This window comes from Salarias fasciatus, unplaced genomic scaffold (genome assembly GCF_902148845.1).
Source record: "Salarias fasciatus unplaced genomic scaffold, fSalaFa1.1, whole genome shotgun sequence".
Taxonomy (NCBI): Eukaryota; Metazoa; Chordata; class Actinopteri; order Blenniiformes; family Blenniidae; genus Salarias; species Salarias fasciatus.
The window spans coordinates 52,446-67,739 of NW_021941384.1; the positions used below are offsets into that span (position 1 = coordinate 52,446).

The window sequence follows — 15,294 nt, forward strand, 5'->3', positions numbered from 1 at the left end:
GTGCAGTATGTAACAGTACACATCCGCACCAGCAGAAGGAACCGCTAAAACCACATCCTGTTCCCACCCTGCCATGGTCCACAGTTGCAACAGACATTTTGGAATGGCATGGTCAGCAGTATTCAGTACTCATAGACTCACACTCAGGATGGTTTGGAATAGGGCTGCCACGATTAGTTGATTAATCACGATTATGTCAACTATTAAAATCACTGACGAATAATTTAATAGTCGACGCGTCTGGTTTTTTTTTTTTAATTGTTTTTGTCTGCGTCTGCCTTTCTGTTTGACACACATGCGCAGTCATGTCAGCTGCGACAACATGGCCGCCTGGCAGCAGTGGAGCTCCATAGTGTGGGAGCATGACAAGAAAACCTCAGAGAAAAGTGCAATGCAGCATCTGCAGGACAGAACCTGCCTTCCACGGCAGCACAGCTGTGATGCATGAGCACCCGAAACGGAAGCACGTCGTGGCTCATGAGAACGATGATTGCCCGTCATCTCGGTAAGCTAATAATATTAGCATAGAGGGCTAACTTGCTATTTACTCATAGCTGTTAACATTAGCGGTGACGATTTGATTCATTAGCTGCCATTAGCACATATTTAATGTTTTCTGTAATGTTCTAACAGTGATGTGTTTTAATAAGAAGTGACGTCGCGCTGATGTTTTCTACCGTTATGTTTCAGAGCTTCACCCCATCGGAGCGGATTCTCTCTGCAGCAGAACATCTGCTCCCAGAGAGAGCAGCCTGTCTCCAACATGTAGAAATGCTGACTGTCCTGGCGGTGAACCAGAGCCCTGTGGAGTTTGGGATTATGTAGAGTCAGAGTGGAATAAAGTTGTATACAGTTGAGCACTGAACACAAAATGCACTTTTGTTTTGAGTCAGTGAGACGAAAACTTTAATAATTCCTTAGTTACAGGAGCCTGCCTCAATGTTGCTCTGCTTGATGCCAAACACAAATTCAGAAAAAATTAACATAAAGGATTTATTTTTGTGTTGTTTAGGCAAGTGCCTTTTCCTTATTTTACTCAAGTATTTGCGCTTTATGGTACACAGTTAAACAAGTGTTTGTTGCATATTTCAATAAAGGTTTAATGAACTATCATCTGAATTGTCTTTATTTTTTAGTTAGAATATACCTTAAACACTTAAAGCTGAAATCTAATTGTGGCTATATAAGAGCAGCTTCAGGGTGGTGCGATAAACTATGTTCTACATTTAATTTATATATGATGCGATTAGTCGACTAATCGAAAAAATAATTAGTGATTAGTCGACTACCAAAATAATCGTTTGTGGCAGCTCTAGTTTGGAACAGATCTTCTCTGAGACATGTCTTCAGCTACAGTGATCAGAAAGCTAAAGAGACACTTTTCTGTTCATGGAGCACCCCATACCCTGATCTCAGATAATGCCAGACAGTACACAAGTCAACGCTTTCAAGACTTTGCCAAGCAGGGACCTTGTTCATGTCACCAGCAGTCCACAGTACCCACAGTCCAATGGATTAGCCGAACGTGCAGTCCGCAGCGCAAAGCAACTAATGGAAAAATCACACCGAGATGGGACTGACGTTTTTCTCAATCTGCTAAACCTCAGGAACATTCCTCGTGACAACATGCTAGGATCACCTGCACAACGTCTCGTGTCCCGTCAAACGCGCTCAACCTTTCCTGTCAACAACGATCTGCTAGCTCCTGCCCCAAAGAGCCCAAAACAGGTTGCTGCGCAACTTCAGAGGAAGAGACTGATTCAAAAACGGTGCTACGATGCAACAAGCTGCACACTAGTGCCACTTGCAGAAGGACAAGATGTCCGGTTACAAACCTCAAAGGGACACGACCGCCTTGGCACAGTGACAAGAGCTGGTAAAGAGTTATGCTCTTACATTATTCAATCCAACGGTGGGATCTACAGGAGGAATCGCCGCCACATCCTTCCTGTTGATGAACCACCACCATCTCGGCATGTCGACCCAAATGACCCTTGCTCTCAACCAGCTGTACCAGGCACATTGGACGCTCTTCCAACCACACTGCAACCCCGATCTCCTTACGTCTCTCAGCCGCCCCCTTGCCATCCCAACAGGGAGCAAACAAAATCCCCAGGCCGCACCATGTTCTCGTTATGTGAGACGTTCAGGCCGGATCTCTAAGCCGAATCCAAAGTACAGAGACTGACCTGCATGTTTACAAGCTGAAAAAAAATAAATTCACGCAAATGTTTTGATATTGTTTGAAAAAAAAAGAAAGAATAGAAAGATGAGGAATTGTCATGTGTTTTCACGCAAATGTTGTTGATATTGTTTTAAAAAAACAAACACATTATGCTAATGTCTAACACCCGGGTAAAAGTGATTGGCATATTTTCAGTGTTCCCAGTGCCTTAATGCATCTGGATAATTCCAAGAGAAATGTTCTGTCAATTGAGTTTATTATGCACCGTAAATTTTATGCAGAGATGTTTATTATTAGATAGCCATGTCTGTCTTCTGCACCAGTTTGTTCATTAACATTTTCCACAGAGGACATAAACTTAAAGGAGAGGATGTGATCAGTCACATGATCGTGTGTGTGCTGTCATGAGAAATGGTCTGTGTCTGTTGCCGTACTTCCTCTGAGGCGCTCTCCTCCCCTCCGGTACATGTGAGCCATGTCCTGATGTTACTGGCTGCTCTGGATGTTATTAAATGATGCTAAATCCAGCCACTATCTCCTCACTCATTTCAACATTCTCCATCACCTCCACCGTAACCTCATCTCATCTCCTCCATCACCTCCACCCTAATCTCATCTCCTCCACCACCTCCACCCTAACATCCGCCTCCTCCCTCACCTCAGCTCAGGAACTTTGACCTTTGGACTCTGACAGGTGGCGTTGGAGCATGTCAGCAGCTGTTAATGATCAGCTGGTCAAAGTCTGCATATGGAATAATCCCCAACAAAACTACAGAAGCTGAGCTTAAACTCATGTTTTAAGAAAACAAAATCCTGGAAGAGTATCCGTGAATCTCTCTCTCTCTCTCTCTCTCTCTCTCTCTCTCTCTCTCTCTCTCTCTCACACACACACACACACACACTCACACAGCACACACATACACACTCACACACAGCGGACAGCAGCTCTCGCGCAGCTGGAGGAAACGCGGGCTGCCGCTCACCTGCTGTCCGAGTCTTCTTCCGGGTATTTGTCCACCACGCTGACGATGTCCAGACACACCAGTCCCACACACAGGATCCTCTGCCGCTCCATGTCTCCCGGCAGGACTTTGACACGCATGCGCAGGCAGAACTTCTTCTTCTTTGAAGTTTAGAGGCAGGTTGCCTCCATGTCTCTGCCGCCCCCTACTGGCTTTGCCCATGTACACAGCTCCCCATCAGTCTGGACTTTATTCAAACAGTTGCTTTTAATTAATAACCTACTCAAACATCGTCTGCCTCTCCCACCTCGCCCCAGTCTTTTATTAACTCCTCCTTCTCTCCTCAAACCCTCCATCATATTTCTTCTTTCACTCATATATTTCCGGCACATATTCACCTGTGTCTGATTCTTTATGCAGATGGCAAAGACTTGTTGATGTTCTTTCTTTCATGATGCCCTCCAACCTGTTTAGGTATGTCAGCTCAAGTGTAAATCCAGAGAAAACAGTCTCTTCTTCCCTACTGCCTCCTGCGCTCCTTCATGCTTCTCTCTACATTTTGAATTGTGTCCAGATGTCTTCCTCTTATCTCGTTGTGTAATTACTTGTCAGTACAGCACCACAGTGTGATTACTGAAGGAGCATTTGGTAGTTTAATAGTATGATGCATTGTTAGGGTTAGGTGTGTTCATAGATGAACTTGTTTAAGTCCATATATTGAAATTTAAAGAAATCAGTTATCGATTAAACACCTGCAAAGACATGTTTTGCCAAAAGTGGCATCTCATCAGGTAAATAGAAATGGCAGGATGGACGTGAGAGGGAGGAGGAGGAGGAAAATATCCTAGTTTTCAGAACTGACAGCTCATATGAGTCAAAAAAAAATAATGTATTTAATCGTCCAGGAACACATATTACACACTTTTTTCATGTCTCAAACAACAGCTGTCAAACTAATACCTTTCAATGGGGCAATAAAGGGCTGTTTGCACTTTATTGGAGCTTGTGATGTTCTGCACTGAATATCTTATTCTGTATTTATTCAAATTGAGCTTTAATAACGGACGATGTGTTGTACAGCATGGATTATATTTTCTAATTTTGACTCGTCTTGACTGATGTGCATAGTGTAAACTGATTGGTCCTGTTTTAATGCAGGCCAGGTTGATGGCGAGTCACTAGGCCTGAACTGAAGGCTGTATCTGGGAGCCGGCCTGACGTGGAACCTAACCTGCTCAGGCTGGGCCGGTAGGACAGTTCTCCTCTGCAGTTGCTTCCTTTGTTTCCCTTTGCAACCCATCTATGGGCCACTTATCCACCATCACAATCCCCTCCCAAACTTTGGATTTCCCCCTTTAAAAGTGGACCCAAGAACTGCGATGCTCCGTCTGACGGGAACCGTATTAAACCTTATTGTAACCTCATCCGGCTGGGTGATCAATAATCACGGAAAAGGCGTTAGTGTCCGCTGTTGACACAATCTGCATTTGTATATAGATCACTTTATTTGTCAAGACTATTTTTTTCTTTTGTTTTGTTTTCTACTCATGTTATGTTTATTTGTTTCTTTGTTGCATTTATATAAAAAGGTACCGCGCAACTCAGTCGTGTTCAGTCTCCTGCTGCTCCACTCCCCGAGTTGATCTAGACTCTGATTCACTGCCCAGAACCATGACAGGCATTAAATGTAACTTCCATACTACAAGTGGGTGAAGGGTGACTATAGCTTCACCGTGCTGGGCTCCTCTGGAGGAAAACCAGACCCTGAACAGGAACCTGCTGCAGCAGGAGGGGGGCCCAAATCCAATCTTTCTTTTAGGCATAGCAGACAAAACCATTTCATGCTCCTCCTGAAGATCCTTCAGGTCTCTCAGTCGTTAACCAGAGGAGAATTAACGCATTCTCAGATGGAATACATCTCAATGGTTCAGTGTGACAACCTCACCAGGTGTGTGCAGTGGGCGGGGCGCCGCACGAGCGGCAGCCCTTTACAGCAGCCCTTTACAGCAGGTCTGCAAACGCCGAGGAGTTTTTTCAAATTTTTTCCTTTCTTTCTTCGCATTCTTGCTCTTTTTTCAGTTTTGGGTGTGTGCGAAACTACAGTGCACCTAAAACACCGAGCACTTGAGTCTGGTGCAATTTTTAACTCACTTTTTTACAACCTCAATGTTCTCTTCGCACCTGTGGGCCTGCGAGCAACAATGGCTCCCATTGTTTACAGCAGGGATCAGCTGTTAACCCTACGTAATGCAGCTGTGAGACTGGAGGAGCGACCTCAAATCCACCGCAAGCTACGAAGGAGGACCCGGGGGTGCTGTGCTGGGAACAAACGAAGCAAGAACAGGAGAGCTTATAGACCGACTCTCCCGTCCATCATCATGGGGAACGTTAGATCTCTGCCCAGTAAGATGGACGAGCTGGCAGCGTTGACCCGGTACCAGCAGGAATTCCGACGGAGCAGCATGCCGTTGTTTATGGAAACATGGCTGAGCACGCTGCACACAGAGGCGACCGTCGAGCTGCAGGGATTCTCCCTCATACGGGCAGACAGGACAGTGATGAGCGGTAAGAGGAAAGGAGGGGGGCTGGCAGCGTTTGTGAACAATAGATGGTGGAACCCTCGGCACATCACCATCAAGGAGCAGCACTGCTGCCCGGACATTGAACTTTTGGCTGTTAGTCTGAGGCCATACTATCTGCCATGGGACTTTTCACACGCCATTGTCGTTGTTGTGTACATTCCCCCCTCTGCTAACGCCAATGCAGCCTGTGACGTCAACACCGTGATCACCAGGCTGCAGACTCAAAGCCCTCAGGCCCTCCTATTGATGTCGGGGGATTTCAATCATGCCTCCCTGTCCTCCACTCTGCCTAAATTCACTCAGTACGTCACATGTGCCACCAGAGACAATAGAAAACTGGACTTATTCTATGTCAACACCAAGGAGGCATACAACTCATCACCCCTCCCCCCCGGAAACATCTGATCACAACCTGGTTCATCTCCTGCCTGTATACAAGCCTCTTGTCAACAGGCAACCAGCTGTGTCCCGAACGGTGAAGAGGTGGTCTGACGAGGCTGAAGAGGCTCTGGAGGACTGCTTTGATTCTACAGATTGGGATATATTCAGGGATTCTCACGGGGAGGACGTAGACAACCTGACAGACCACATCACAGACTGTATTAACTTCTGTGTGGAGAATGCTGTACCCACCAGGACTGTGGGGTACTTCTCAAACAACAAACCCTGGATTACTCCTGACATTAAGGCTCTTTTAAAGGAGAAGAAGAGGGCCTTTAAGTCCAGGAACAAGGAGGAGTGTGCAGAGGGAGTTGAGGAGAAAAATCAGGGAGGAGAAAGAGATGTACAGGAAGAAGATGGAGGAACAGCTGCAAGACGACAACACCAGGGGAGTCTGGAAAGGCCTGAAACCATCTTGGGCCACCAGGAGTCGAATTCCCAGGCAGCTGGTGACCAACAATGGGTGGATGAACTTAACACCTACTTCTGTAGGTTTGAGGAGGTCTCTGCCCCTCCCCCAGCTGTGGCAGCCCTGCAGCAGCCCCCCTCCTCTGATCCTCCGGCGTCCCGCCCGACCCCTCCCATCAACTTCCCCCCCTCAGGACTCTGCTCACCTCCACCAGCCCTCCCCCCCACTGCTACATTCAGCCCCCATGCTCCAGCCTATTCCTCACACCCCTCCAGGTGAGGAACCAGCTCAAAAGGATTAAAATAGCGTTTTGACACACACAGATCTGCACAAGCATAGTGCGCTGTGGAAGGATATACCAGGTGCACAGCGGCTGAGTCTATGCTTCTACTGCTGTGCTCCGGTATATCCTTCCACGGAGCACTGCACATGCACAGGTCTGTGTTCATCAAAACATTATTTTAAGGGATTGAAAAGAAAACACGTCTTTTAAAATGCTTTATAACCATTCGGATTTACTTCGCGTGCTAATACGCCGTCCCCTGGACCACTGGAAGGAGGATTTTGTCCACTTTCTCAGTCTGGCTCTGTCTCCTCTTCACCTGCTGTAGTTGATCTAAGCTAACTACAATGCTAACAGGTGCTAGCCAGGCACTGGACGAACGGACACAAAAAAGGTATTTATGAGCTTATCTCACTTGTAAATGATTGAGATAGGGCGTAGGTCCAAAATCTTCGGAGTATTCCTTTAAGACCAGGAAGGCAGCAGGACCAGATGGCTTCAGTCCCAGACTGCTCAGGTCCTGCTCGGACCAGCTGTGTGGGATCGTCGGTCATCTATTCAACCGGAGCCTGGAAGTAGGAAGGGTTCCACGTCTCTGGAAGACATCCTGCGTGGTTCCAGTTCCAAAGTCTCCCCACCCCAGGACCTTAGCTGCCTCAGACCCGTGGCCCTGACATCGCACCTGATGAAGGCTCTGGAGCGGTTGGTCCTTGCCCACCTGCGCCCCCTGGTGAGTTTCTCCATGGACCCGCTGCAGTTTGCAGACCAGACTGACCCTGGAGTAGACAACGTCATCGTCTTCCTGCAACAACCAGCACTGTCTCACCTGGAGTCCCCCAGGACCTCTGTTCGGGTCCGTTTCCTGGATCTCAGCAGTGTTCAACACCATCAGGCCGGCTGTCCTGAGGGACAAGCTGGAGCTCTCCGGAGTGGACCAGCACCTCACATGCTGGATGTGGATTACCTTACCAACCGGCCCCAGTATGTGAGGACCCGGGACTTCCCCTCTGTAGTGTAGGGGCCCCCAGGGGACGGTGCTGGCTCTGTTCCTCTTCACCATCCACACTGCAGACTTTTCCCACCTATCATCCACCTGCAGAAGTTCTGGGATGACTCTGCTATCGTGGCCTCATCAGGAATGGGGATGAGCAGGAGTACAGAGGACTTATCCAGAACTTTGTGGACTGGTGCCGGCTGAACCACCTCCAGATCAACGCTGGTAAAACAAAGGAGTTGGTCGTGGACTTTGGCAGGCGTCCCCAGTCCTCCACATCTCCAGTGAACATTCAGGGAGGGGACACTGAGATGGTGACGTCTTACAAACACCTGGGTGTTCATCTTAACAATAAACTGGACTGGACTCATAACACCACTGCACTCTTCAAGAAGGTCAGAGCAGACTGTCTCTGCTTAGAAGGTTGCAGTCTTTCAGGGTGCAGGGGGCCTCCTGAAGACCTTTTATGATTCTGTGGTGGCCTCGGCTATTTTCTATGGTGTGGTCTGCTGGGGGAGCAGCATGACAGCAGCAGACAGGAAGAGGCGGGACAAACTTATAAAGAAGGCCGGCTCTGTCCTGGGACGTCCTCTGGACCCTGTGGAGGAGGATCACAATGGACAGGATGCTACACCCTGAGTGTGTGACAGAGAGGTATCGCAGGTCTTTCCTTCCTGCAGCTGTCAGACTGACAACAACAACCTCACTGTGCATTAACGCAAATGTGCAATAACTTAAATGTGAAATAACTTTAATGTGCAATATTCTAAAGTGCAATGTACCAATTCATATTCACATGTACGCTGTATCACATTAAAGCTCGTGTCCAGAGTTTTGAAAGAGAGAGGTTTTTTTTTTAATCCAATGTCTCAGGCTCCGCCCTCCCTCTGCTTTCATGAGCGACCAAGCCACGCCCCTTTAATTGTGCACGCTATTATCTGTCGGGTGAAAATGAGAGCCTCTGAGTCCTGCAGCATCCTCCATGGTGAGCTGTTTCCGGTGGATGTTCAGCAGACAGTGGATATATCTGCTGCAGCGCTAACTCTCCTCTGCTGGGCGAGCGGCCGTGCTCTCTGGCTGCTCCACACTTTGACAACACGAGAATGCGGAAACTCGAAATCTATTGGCTGACGCTGACGGGCGCTTTTTCAGATAACATGGGGGTCTATGAGACGAAGGCGGGGCTCATTAATAAATCTTTATATTGCTTTATGCTAATATTATATTGTAGTATCGAACCAGAATGACACATTTAAGCTCTGTTGAAAAATGATACATACGTTGGAAACGAACGGAAACTCTGGACACCAGCTTTAACATTTAAATAAGACTCATGTACATATATATATATATATATATATATATATATATATATATATATATATATATTTTTTTTTTTTTTTTTTTTAATACTTTTTAACTTAGGTTTTTGAAACTGAAGTTTCTGAAACCGTTCCTTCATTTAATTCTGATGCTGTAAGATTGGAATTTCCCCATGCGGGACAAATAAAGGTCTTATCTATCTATCTATCTATCTATCTATCTATCTATCTATTCCAAACAATATCAGACCAATTTGGTCAAAAAACATACATGTGAGGTGAATTGGGAGCTTTACATTGCATACCCTAACCCTGTGAATGTGAGCATGCCTGGCTGTTTGCCTCTATGTGTGACAGACTGAAACTGTCCAGGGTGAACCCCACCCTCACCCACAAGTGAGTGAGATTGGCTCCGGCAACGCACCACCCTGAAAATAAGTGGTTCCAGAAAAACGCATCAGAAAAATGCCTCTCTCTTACTCGCTCTCCTCTCTAAAAACACATAATAATAATGCATTGGTTTTATACAGCGCTTTTCTGGACACTCAAAGACCCTTTACATTCTTCATTCTCTCCATACTGGGTGGAGCTAAGCTACTACTGTAGCCACAGCTGTCCTGGGGCACACTGACGCCATCGGCCCCTCCCACCACCAACCATTCACTCTCACAACTTTCATACTTAGACAAGGTGGGTGAAGTGTCTTGCCCAAGGACACAACAACAGTTTCACGCCTGCGGGAGCGGGGATCGAACCGCCAACATTCTGGCTGTAAGACGACCCGCTCTACCAACTGAGCTACTGTCGCCCCATAAACACATCTTGAAGCCCTCTGAGGCAACTGTTGTTGTGATACTGGGCTATACAAAAATAAATTGAAATTGAATTGAATCCTAACCATCCATTATTTTACGCTTAACATCAGTCTTAATCCTAACTCTAAGCCTAACATCATCCTCCATCAAATCTCAGGCCACGTGGAACCAGTTTCAGTTCTGGAGGCCGTCTTCTCTCCTTTCTCACTCCATGTTTCACTGCTACATGACATTAATTAATTGACATCTACATTCCTTTGACTTTCATCATTATTTATGTAATTTTATTATGTACTTTAATTTCTTTTACTTTTTAATCTCATTTTACCTATTTTGTATCAACTTTGTATCACATCTTACATTCTCTACATTCAGTGTGGGGGGGGGGGGGGGGGGGGGGGGGGGGCGCGTTCCTCACACTGAGAGGGGGTTTTCCACAACGGGGGGCTCCTCCACACTGGGAGTAGATCGCTGGGACTGCTGTGTGTGGTTCCTCGTGTCCTGGCTGGCTGGGGGGCTTGCCACCTTGGTGTGGGGGGGCCTTTGGTTCTGGTGGGGTGGGGGGGCTGGCTGTCGGTGACCAGCGGTTACGACCTATGACTCTCCTAGTGTTCACGGCCCCAACGGTGGTGTTTCCCATGATGCTCAGTGCCATGTCTCCTTTTTGTAAGCAATTATAATGAAAGTGTGTGTGTTTGTTTGTATGTGTATGGAAGTGTGTGTACACCTGGTTGCAGGTCTGTGCCTGGGTGCGTGCGCCGACTTTGATGAAGGTGCAGTTTTGTTTTTGTACTGATTTTTTAACACTGTTCAGCACTTTGGGTTGTTTTTCCTTAAATATGAAAAGCACTATAAAAATAAAGCTTGATTTGATATTGGGTGGTTTTGGATCATATTGGATCTTATTGTTTCATATTGCATGGCATTGGGTCGTATGGGATCATCTTAAGTGTAATTTGGTCCTACTGTGTCCTGTTGGTCAGATTGTGTCATACAGGTTGCAGTTGTCATACCCCATATGCCCCTGTCCAAGTACCCAAGTGTCCTTCAGCAAGACAGCATCTCAATGGATGGATTGGGCTTCTTGCATATTCGACGATCCATTTGTGTGTGCTTGTGAGAATGGGTTAATATATTCCAGCATCCGTGAAAGGTGCAATAAAGCTGAAATTCTCATATCCTCTTTCCTGTATTTATTTAAATAGTGTGTATTTGCTGTAAAGAGTCTTCATCTGCAGACTTCACAGGGTGTTGTTCTGGGCAGCGGTCTCCATGCTTCCTGCCACCATGTCTCTCAGTCCTTTACTGAAGTGAAGATTGGCTCCAATCACAATAAACCCCTACGAGAAAAACACAGCTGCTGTCAGCGGGAGCAGCACTGAAAACACAAGCACACTCCGCCCTTCAGCCAATCAGACGCAAGTTTGATGAGAAAGTCTTCTTACGTTGTGATACTCAACCACCTCCTCGATGAAATCCATCCCATCAGCAAGTGGGATCCGTACTCCTCTCTTTGTCCAGTCTGAAAACACAAAACATCCACACTGCAGCTTCAGGGATGTGTCCCCTCAGTCCTGTTCCAGTCCCAGCATGGTCCCCTCAGTCCTGTCCCAGTCCCAGCATGGTCCCCTCAGTCCTGTCCCATTCCCAGCATGGTCCCCTCAGTCCTGTCCCAGTCCCAGCATGGTCCCAGACTTACTGTTGATCAGAGGAACCACAGACATCTGTAACATCGTCTTCAGTGGTGCCTGCAGAGGAATTAGCTACACACACACACACACACACACACACACACACACACACACACAAACATGAAACACATGAAACATCCTGTGCATGTTTCTGTTTCCCCTAAAGTGAAAATACTCACAGCCAAGGACTCCAGTGCAGACTGGTTGGAGAAGATCTTAAACCTGCAACAAAAGAAAACAGCAGAGAGTTCTCAGGGTTCCTGTTGTGTCGAGTGTGTTTTAGGTGGTGTTCAAACTCTTTCGGGTTTCAGGCTCCTTGGCTCCTCCCCTTTGTTGATTGTTCTTCCTGCCCTCAGGTCTTTCACCTGGTGCCTTGGCGATATGAAGGACTTTCCGTGTGTGTTCTGTTTGTCAGTCCATCTGTGTTGGCCACGGCCGTTGCAAACTTTATACAAACAAGCCATTAAAGTTCTGGACAAAAAAACCAAGACATTATCATCATTGTGCAATCTTAAAAAAGTATAACCTTTAAAACTGGGACAGTTTCCAAAAATTTTCAGCTTTATGTCTAATCTACAAAACAATACGTGGTTTGGCTCCAGCCCCTTTGGCAGAGTTCATCTGTAGTAGAAAAAGAAGTGTGCATCACCGTGGCTCTGCCAGAGGAGACTGTGTCAAGAGTGCTTTTGGTCAGTCAGCCTGGTCTGTGGGGGGCGCTAGTGAGTGGAACTCAATACCTGAGGAGGTCAAACAACAAAACACTTGCCAGACCTTTAACCCCTTAAGCTCAGCCCGCCCACGGGCCGGTCAACTTCTCCCGATGCATTTATCAAATATCCAGACGCATTTTGCAAATTCCACAGACGCTATGTATGTTAGAGACAGACTATGTACCGTTAGAAATCTGATATTCTCATGAATCCGCTGGTATAAACCACTTTCAGATGTGATTACCACAGCGGGTAATATAAACACATTTGTCCAACATACAGCAAAATTAAGTAAACAGCGCAACTCACCTTTGGAGGCTCATAACTGATCACAGATGATCCATAATCTGGATAATCCAGCAAAAACTGCCACAGTACAAACGTATGCATCCAGGCAAAGCTAGAAAGTATAGCCTTTTGTCCAAAACATGTCTTGAAATAAGCAAATAATCCAGAATTAGACGCGCCACCGCGCGCGCACGCGGCGCGTCTCTCCGCGTGCGCGTCCGATAATAATCCATTTTTTTATCAGATAAAAACATCCAGACCTCTCTCACTCGCGCTGAGGATATCCAATATGGCGACTGATCGGTTTCCGTTGCTTATTCATCATATTTCAACCAATCAAGTGACTCATCCCTCCCTCCGATGGCTAACCAGCCAACCGCTGCCGAGACTGATGGACCCACGTCATCACTCGTCATCACTCGTCATCGATGAATTCTGAGCCAATCACGTCGGTAGAAATGTTTGACTGACAGGGCTGGTAGCCAATGAGCTTGCTGAATGGCTGGCTGGCCCGCTAGCGGGGTTTTGTGACTTCTCAGACATCTGCTGAGGGATGCACCTGCTGTCTGTCCCTGCTCCTCTCAGTCTGAGGGCCTTATCCCACACTGAAGCCTATCTGAAGTGATTTTTTGAGTATTTTATGAGTTTTTGGAGTGAAAATAATGTAAAAACGGGCCAAAAACCAACATGTACCATTGTACAGAGGGCATCCAGGGGGTATACAGAGGATGTCCAAAATTGTATTATAATTAATTATATGAAATTTATGCGTACGGAGACCTGGACGGACCGGACCGGAGAGAAAAATAGACCTTGGCTCTATTTTGGACTAGTGGAGCGGAGCGGGGCGGGGCGGGGCGGGGCGGGGCGGACCCAGACGGAGCCCATCGCAGGCTATGGAATCAGCTACAGTCATTAAAATAGCAACGTATTTGCTGCGGCGGTTGGACCGGAGCGGAGCGGCGTGCAGCTGAGCAGAACGCACGCAGTGGAATTTAGGGGTAAGATAAACGGCTACACCAAGAGGTACAGCAGCTCCCTGGTCCTCAGTCCAGATGCAACAATGCAGCCAGCGGAGGAGGAGCACCTGGAGGTACGGTCCGCCTGCTCCAGCTCATCATCCAGATCCTGCAGCTCACTCACCAAAGCAGCAGTCGAAGCACGTGCAAAAGCTGAAGCAGCTCGTGCTAGTGCTGAGTTTGCACGGAGGGAGATAGAAATCAAAATGAAACAAGCAGAACTAAGTGCCACACTAGAAGTGCTGAAAGAAGAAAAGGAAGCAGAGGCTGCACTCGCCAAAGCCAGCGTGTTTGAAGCAGCAATAGCAGAGGAGGTAAATGGGGAAACGCCAACACATGCATCAGAGAAACAATGGCCCAGTTTACATGGTGTTTTTTCAATCCGATTGTAAACAATCGTATTAAACGCAAGTGTATTCATTTACAGAATACAAAGCGATCCACGATGAATCCTCGTTTACAAGGACCCTGGGTGAAGCGGATTATACAGTGTCCTGTGACATGCGCACGAGGAACTTCCAGGTCTTCTCTCTGCAGCAGCAGTCCTCAGCGCCGAGCAGAGTGTTTTTATCTGCTGATATCTGCTCAAATAATGTCCCAAAAATCCATGATAGGCTGCTGAAGGAGCGGCTGCTCCCCTGGCTGCAGCACCACTGCACCGAGCGCCACGTCTCGGTGTGAGCTCTGGTCACATGCCGATGTTTCGAATTAACTGGTGCCTGTGTTAACTTGTGACCAATACATGACTGAAACATGTAGTTGTTCTGGCAAACGTTGGTTATCTACAGTTCCAGTGAGTGTATACGTTTAAAGTCATTTGTGAGTCTTACTTTAACAACTGCTGTAATCAGCATGTGTTTACACAGACCTCCGCCGTCATTCGTTAACACGGGAGCCAGTTAATCCATAACACCAGCTGGCGATCGCTTGTATTCTGCTATAGAGCTCTTTATACAACTCGCTGTTGCGCGATTTGGTTCCATCTCGCCTCACCAATGTTTTTTCTGTCGGGGTTTTTTATTAAATAAAGTGTTTTTCAACCACTGTGGTGTTCTCTGCTGGTTTTTTGACTGTGCTGCTTCACGTTTACTGGCTCGTCACACATGAGGGAGCATGCGCAGAACAAACACTCCCCCAGTTCAATCCGCTCCGCTGTCAGGCGCGCTTATAAGGGACACGGAGCGGATTGTCGATTGGTGTACACCACCTCGTACAATCGGCTCCAAAATACAATCCACTCCGAGTGAAGCGGATCCACTCGGTTGTTTACATGACACATTTTACAATCCACGCCACGTATAATCCGCTTCTACCTGGTCCATGTAAACGTGCCCAATATGGGGAGTCATGACAAAGTCACGACAACACACAACCTAAACTGACCTCTCACATGCTAAGCCAGCTTCCAGCTTCAACCTCTTCACAGAGACTACAAAGCTTCCTCAAGTACTCATCAAGCCATTCTGATGAAGAATTAATTACCTGACACTTAAGTCTTTACACCCATGCAACAATGCGCCACAAACCCAGTCGCTGATTCAGCCGCCTTATGTACAAGTCAACAGGACATCAAGGATGAAACCAGAAGCTCTC

At 47.0% G+C, this 15,294-nt stretch overlaps 2 protein-coding genes across 4 annotated transcripts in view; both read right to left on the reverse strand.

Moving 5' to 3' along the window:
- khk (ketohexokinase) overlaps positions 1-3,275 on the reverse strand; it is a 31,466-nt gene extending 28,191 nt beyond the window's left edge. For all 3 annotated transcript variants that reach the window (XM_030087397.1, XM_030087398.1, XM_030087396.1), the window contains exon 1: positions 3,169-3,275. In XM_030087397.1, coding sequence (XP_029943257.1) covers positions 3,169-3,260 — 92 coding nt within the window. In that variant the 5' untranslated portion in view covers positions 3,261-3,275. The remainder of the gene's footprint in view (positions 1-3,168) is intronic.
- Positions 3,276-11,171: 7,896 nt separating this feature from the next.
- pltp (phospholipid transfer protein) overlaps positions 11,172-15,294 on the reverse strand; it is a 102,443-nt gene continuing 98,320 nt past the window's right edge. The window contains exons 12-15 of the mRNA XM_030087395.1: positions 11,864-11,906; positions 11,693-11,756; positions 11,439-11,515; positions 11,172-11,333 (exon numbers count right to left, since the gene is read on the reverse strand). Of these exons, the coding sequence (XP_029943255.1) occupies positions 11,235-11,333; positions 11,439-11,515; positions 11,693-11,756; positions 11,864-11,906 (283 nt within the window). The 3' untranslated portion in view covers positions 11,172-11,234. The remainder of the gene's footprint in view (positions 11,334-11,438; positions 11,516-11,692; positions 11,757-11,863; positions 11,907-15,294) is intronic.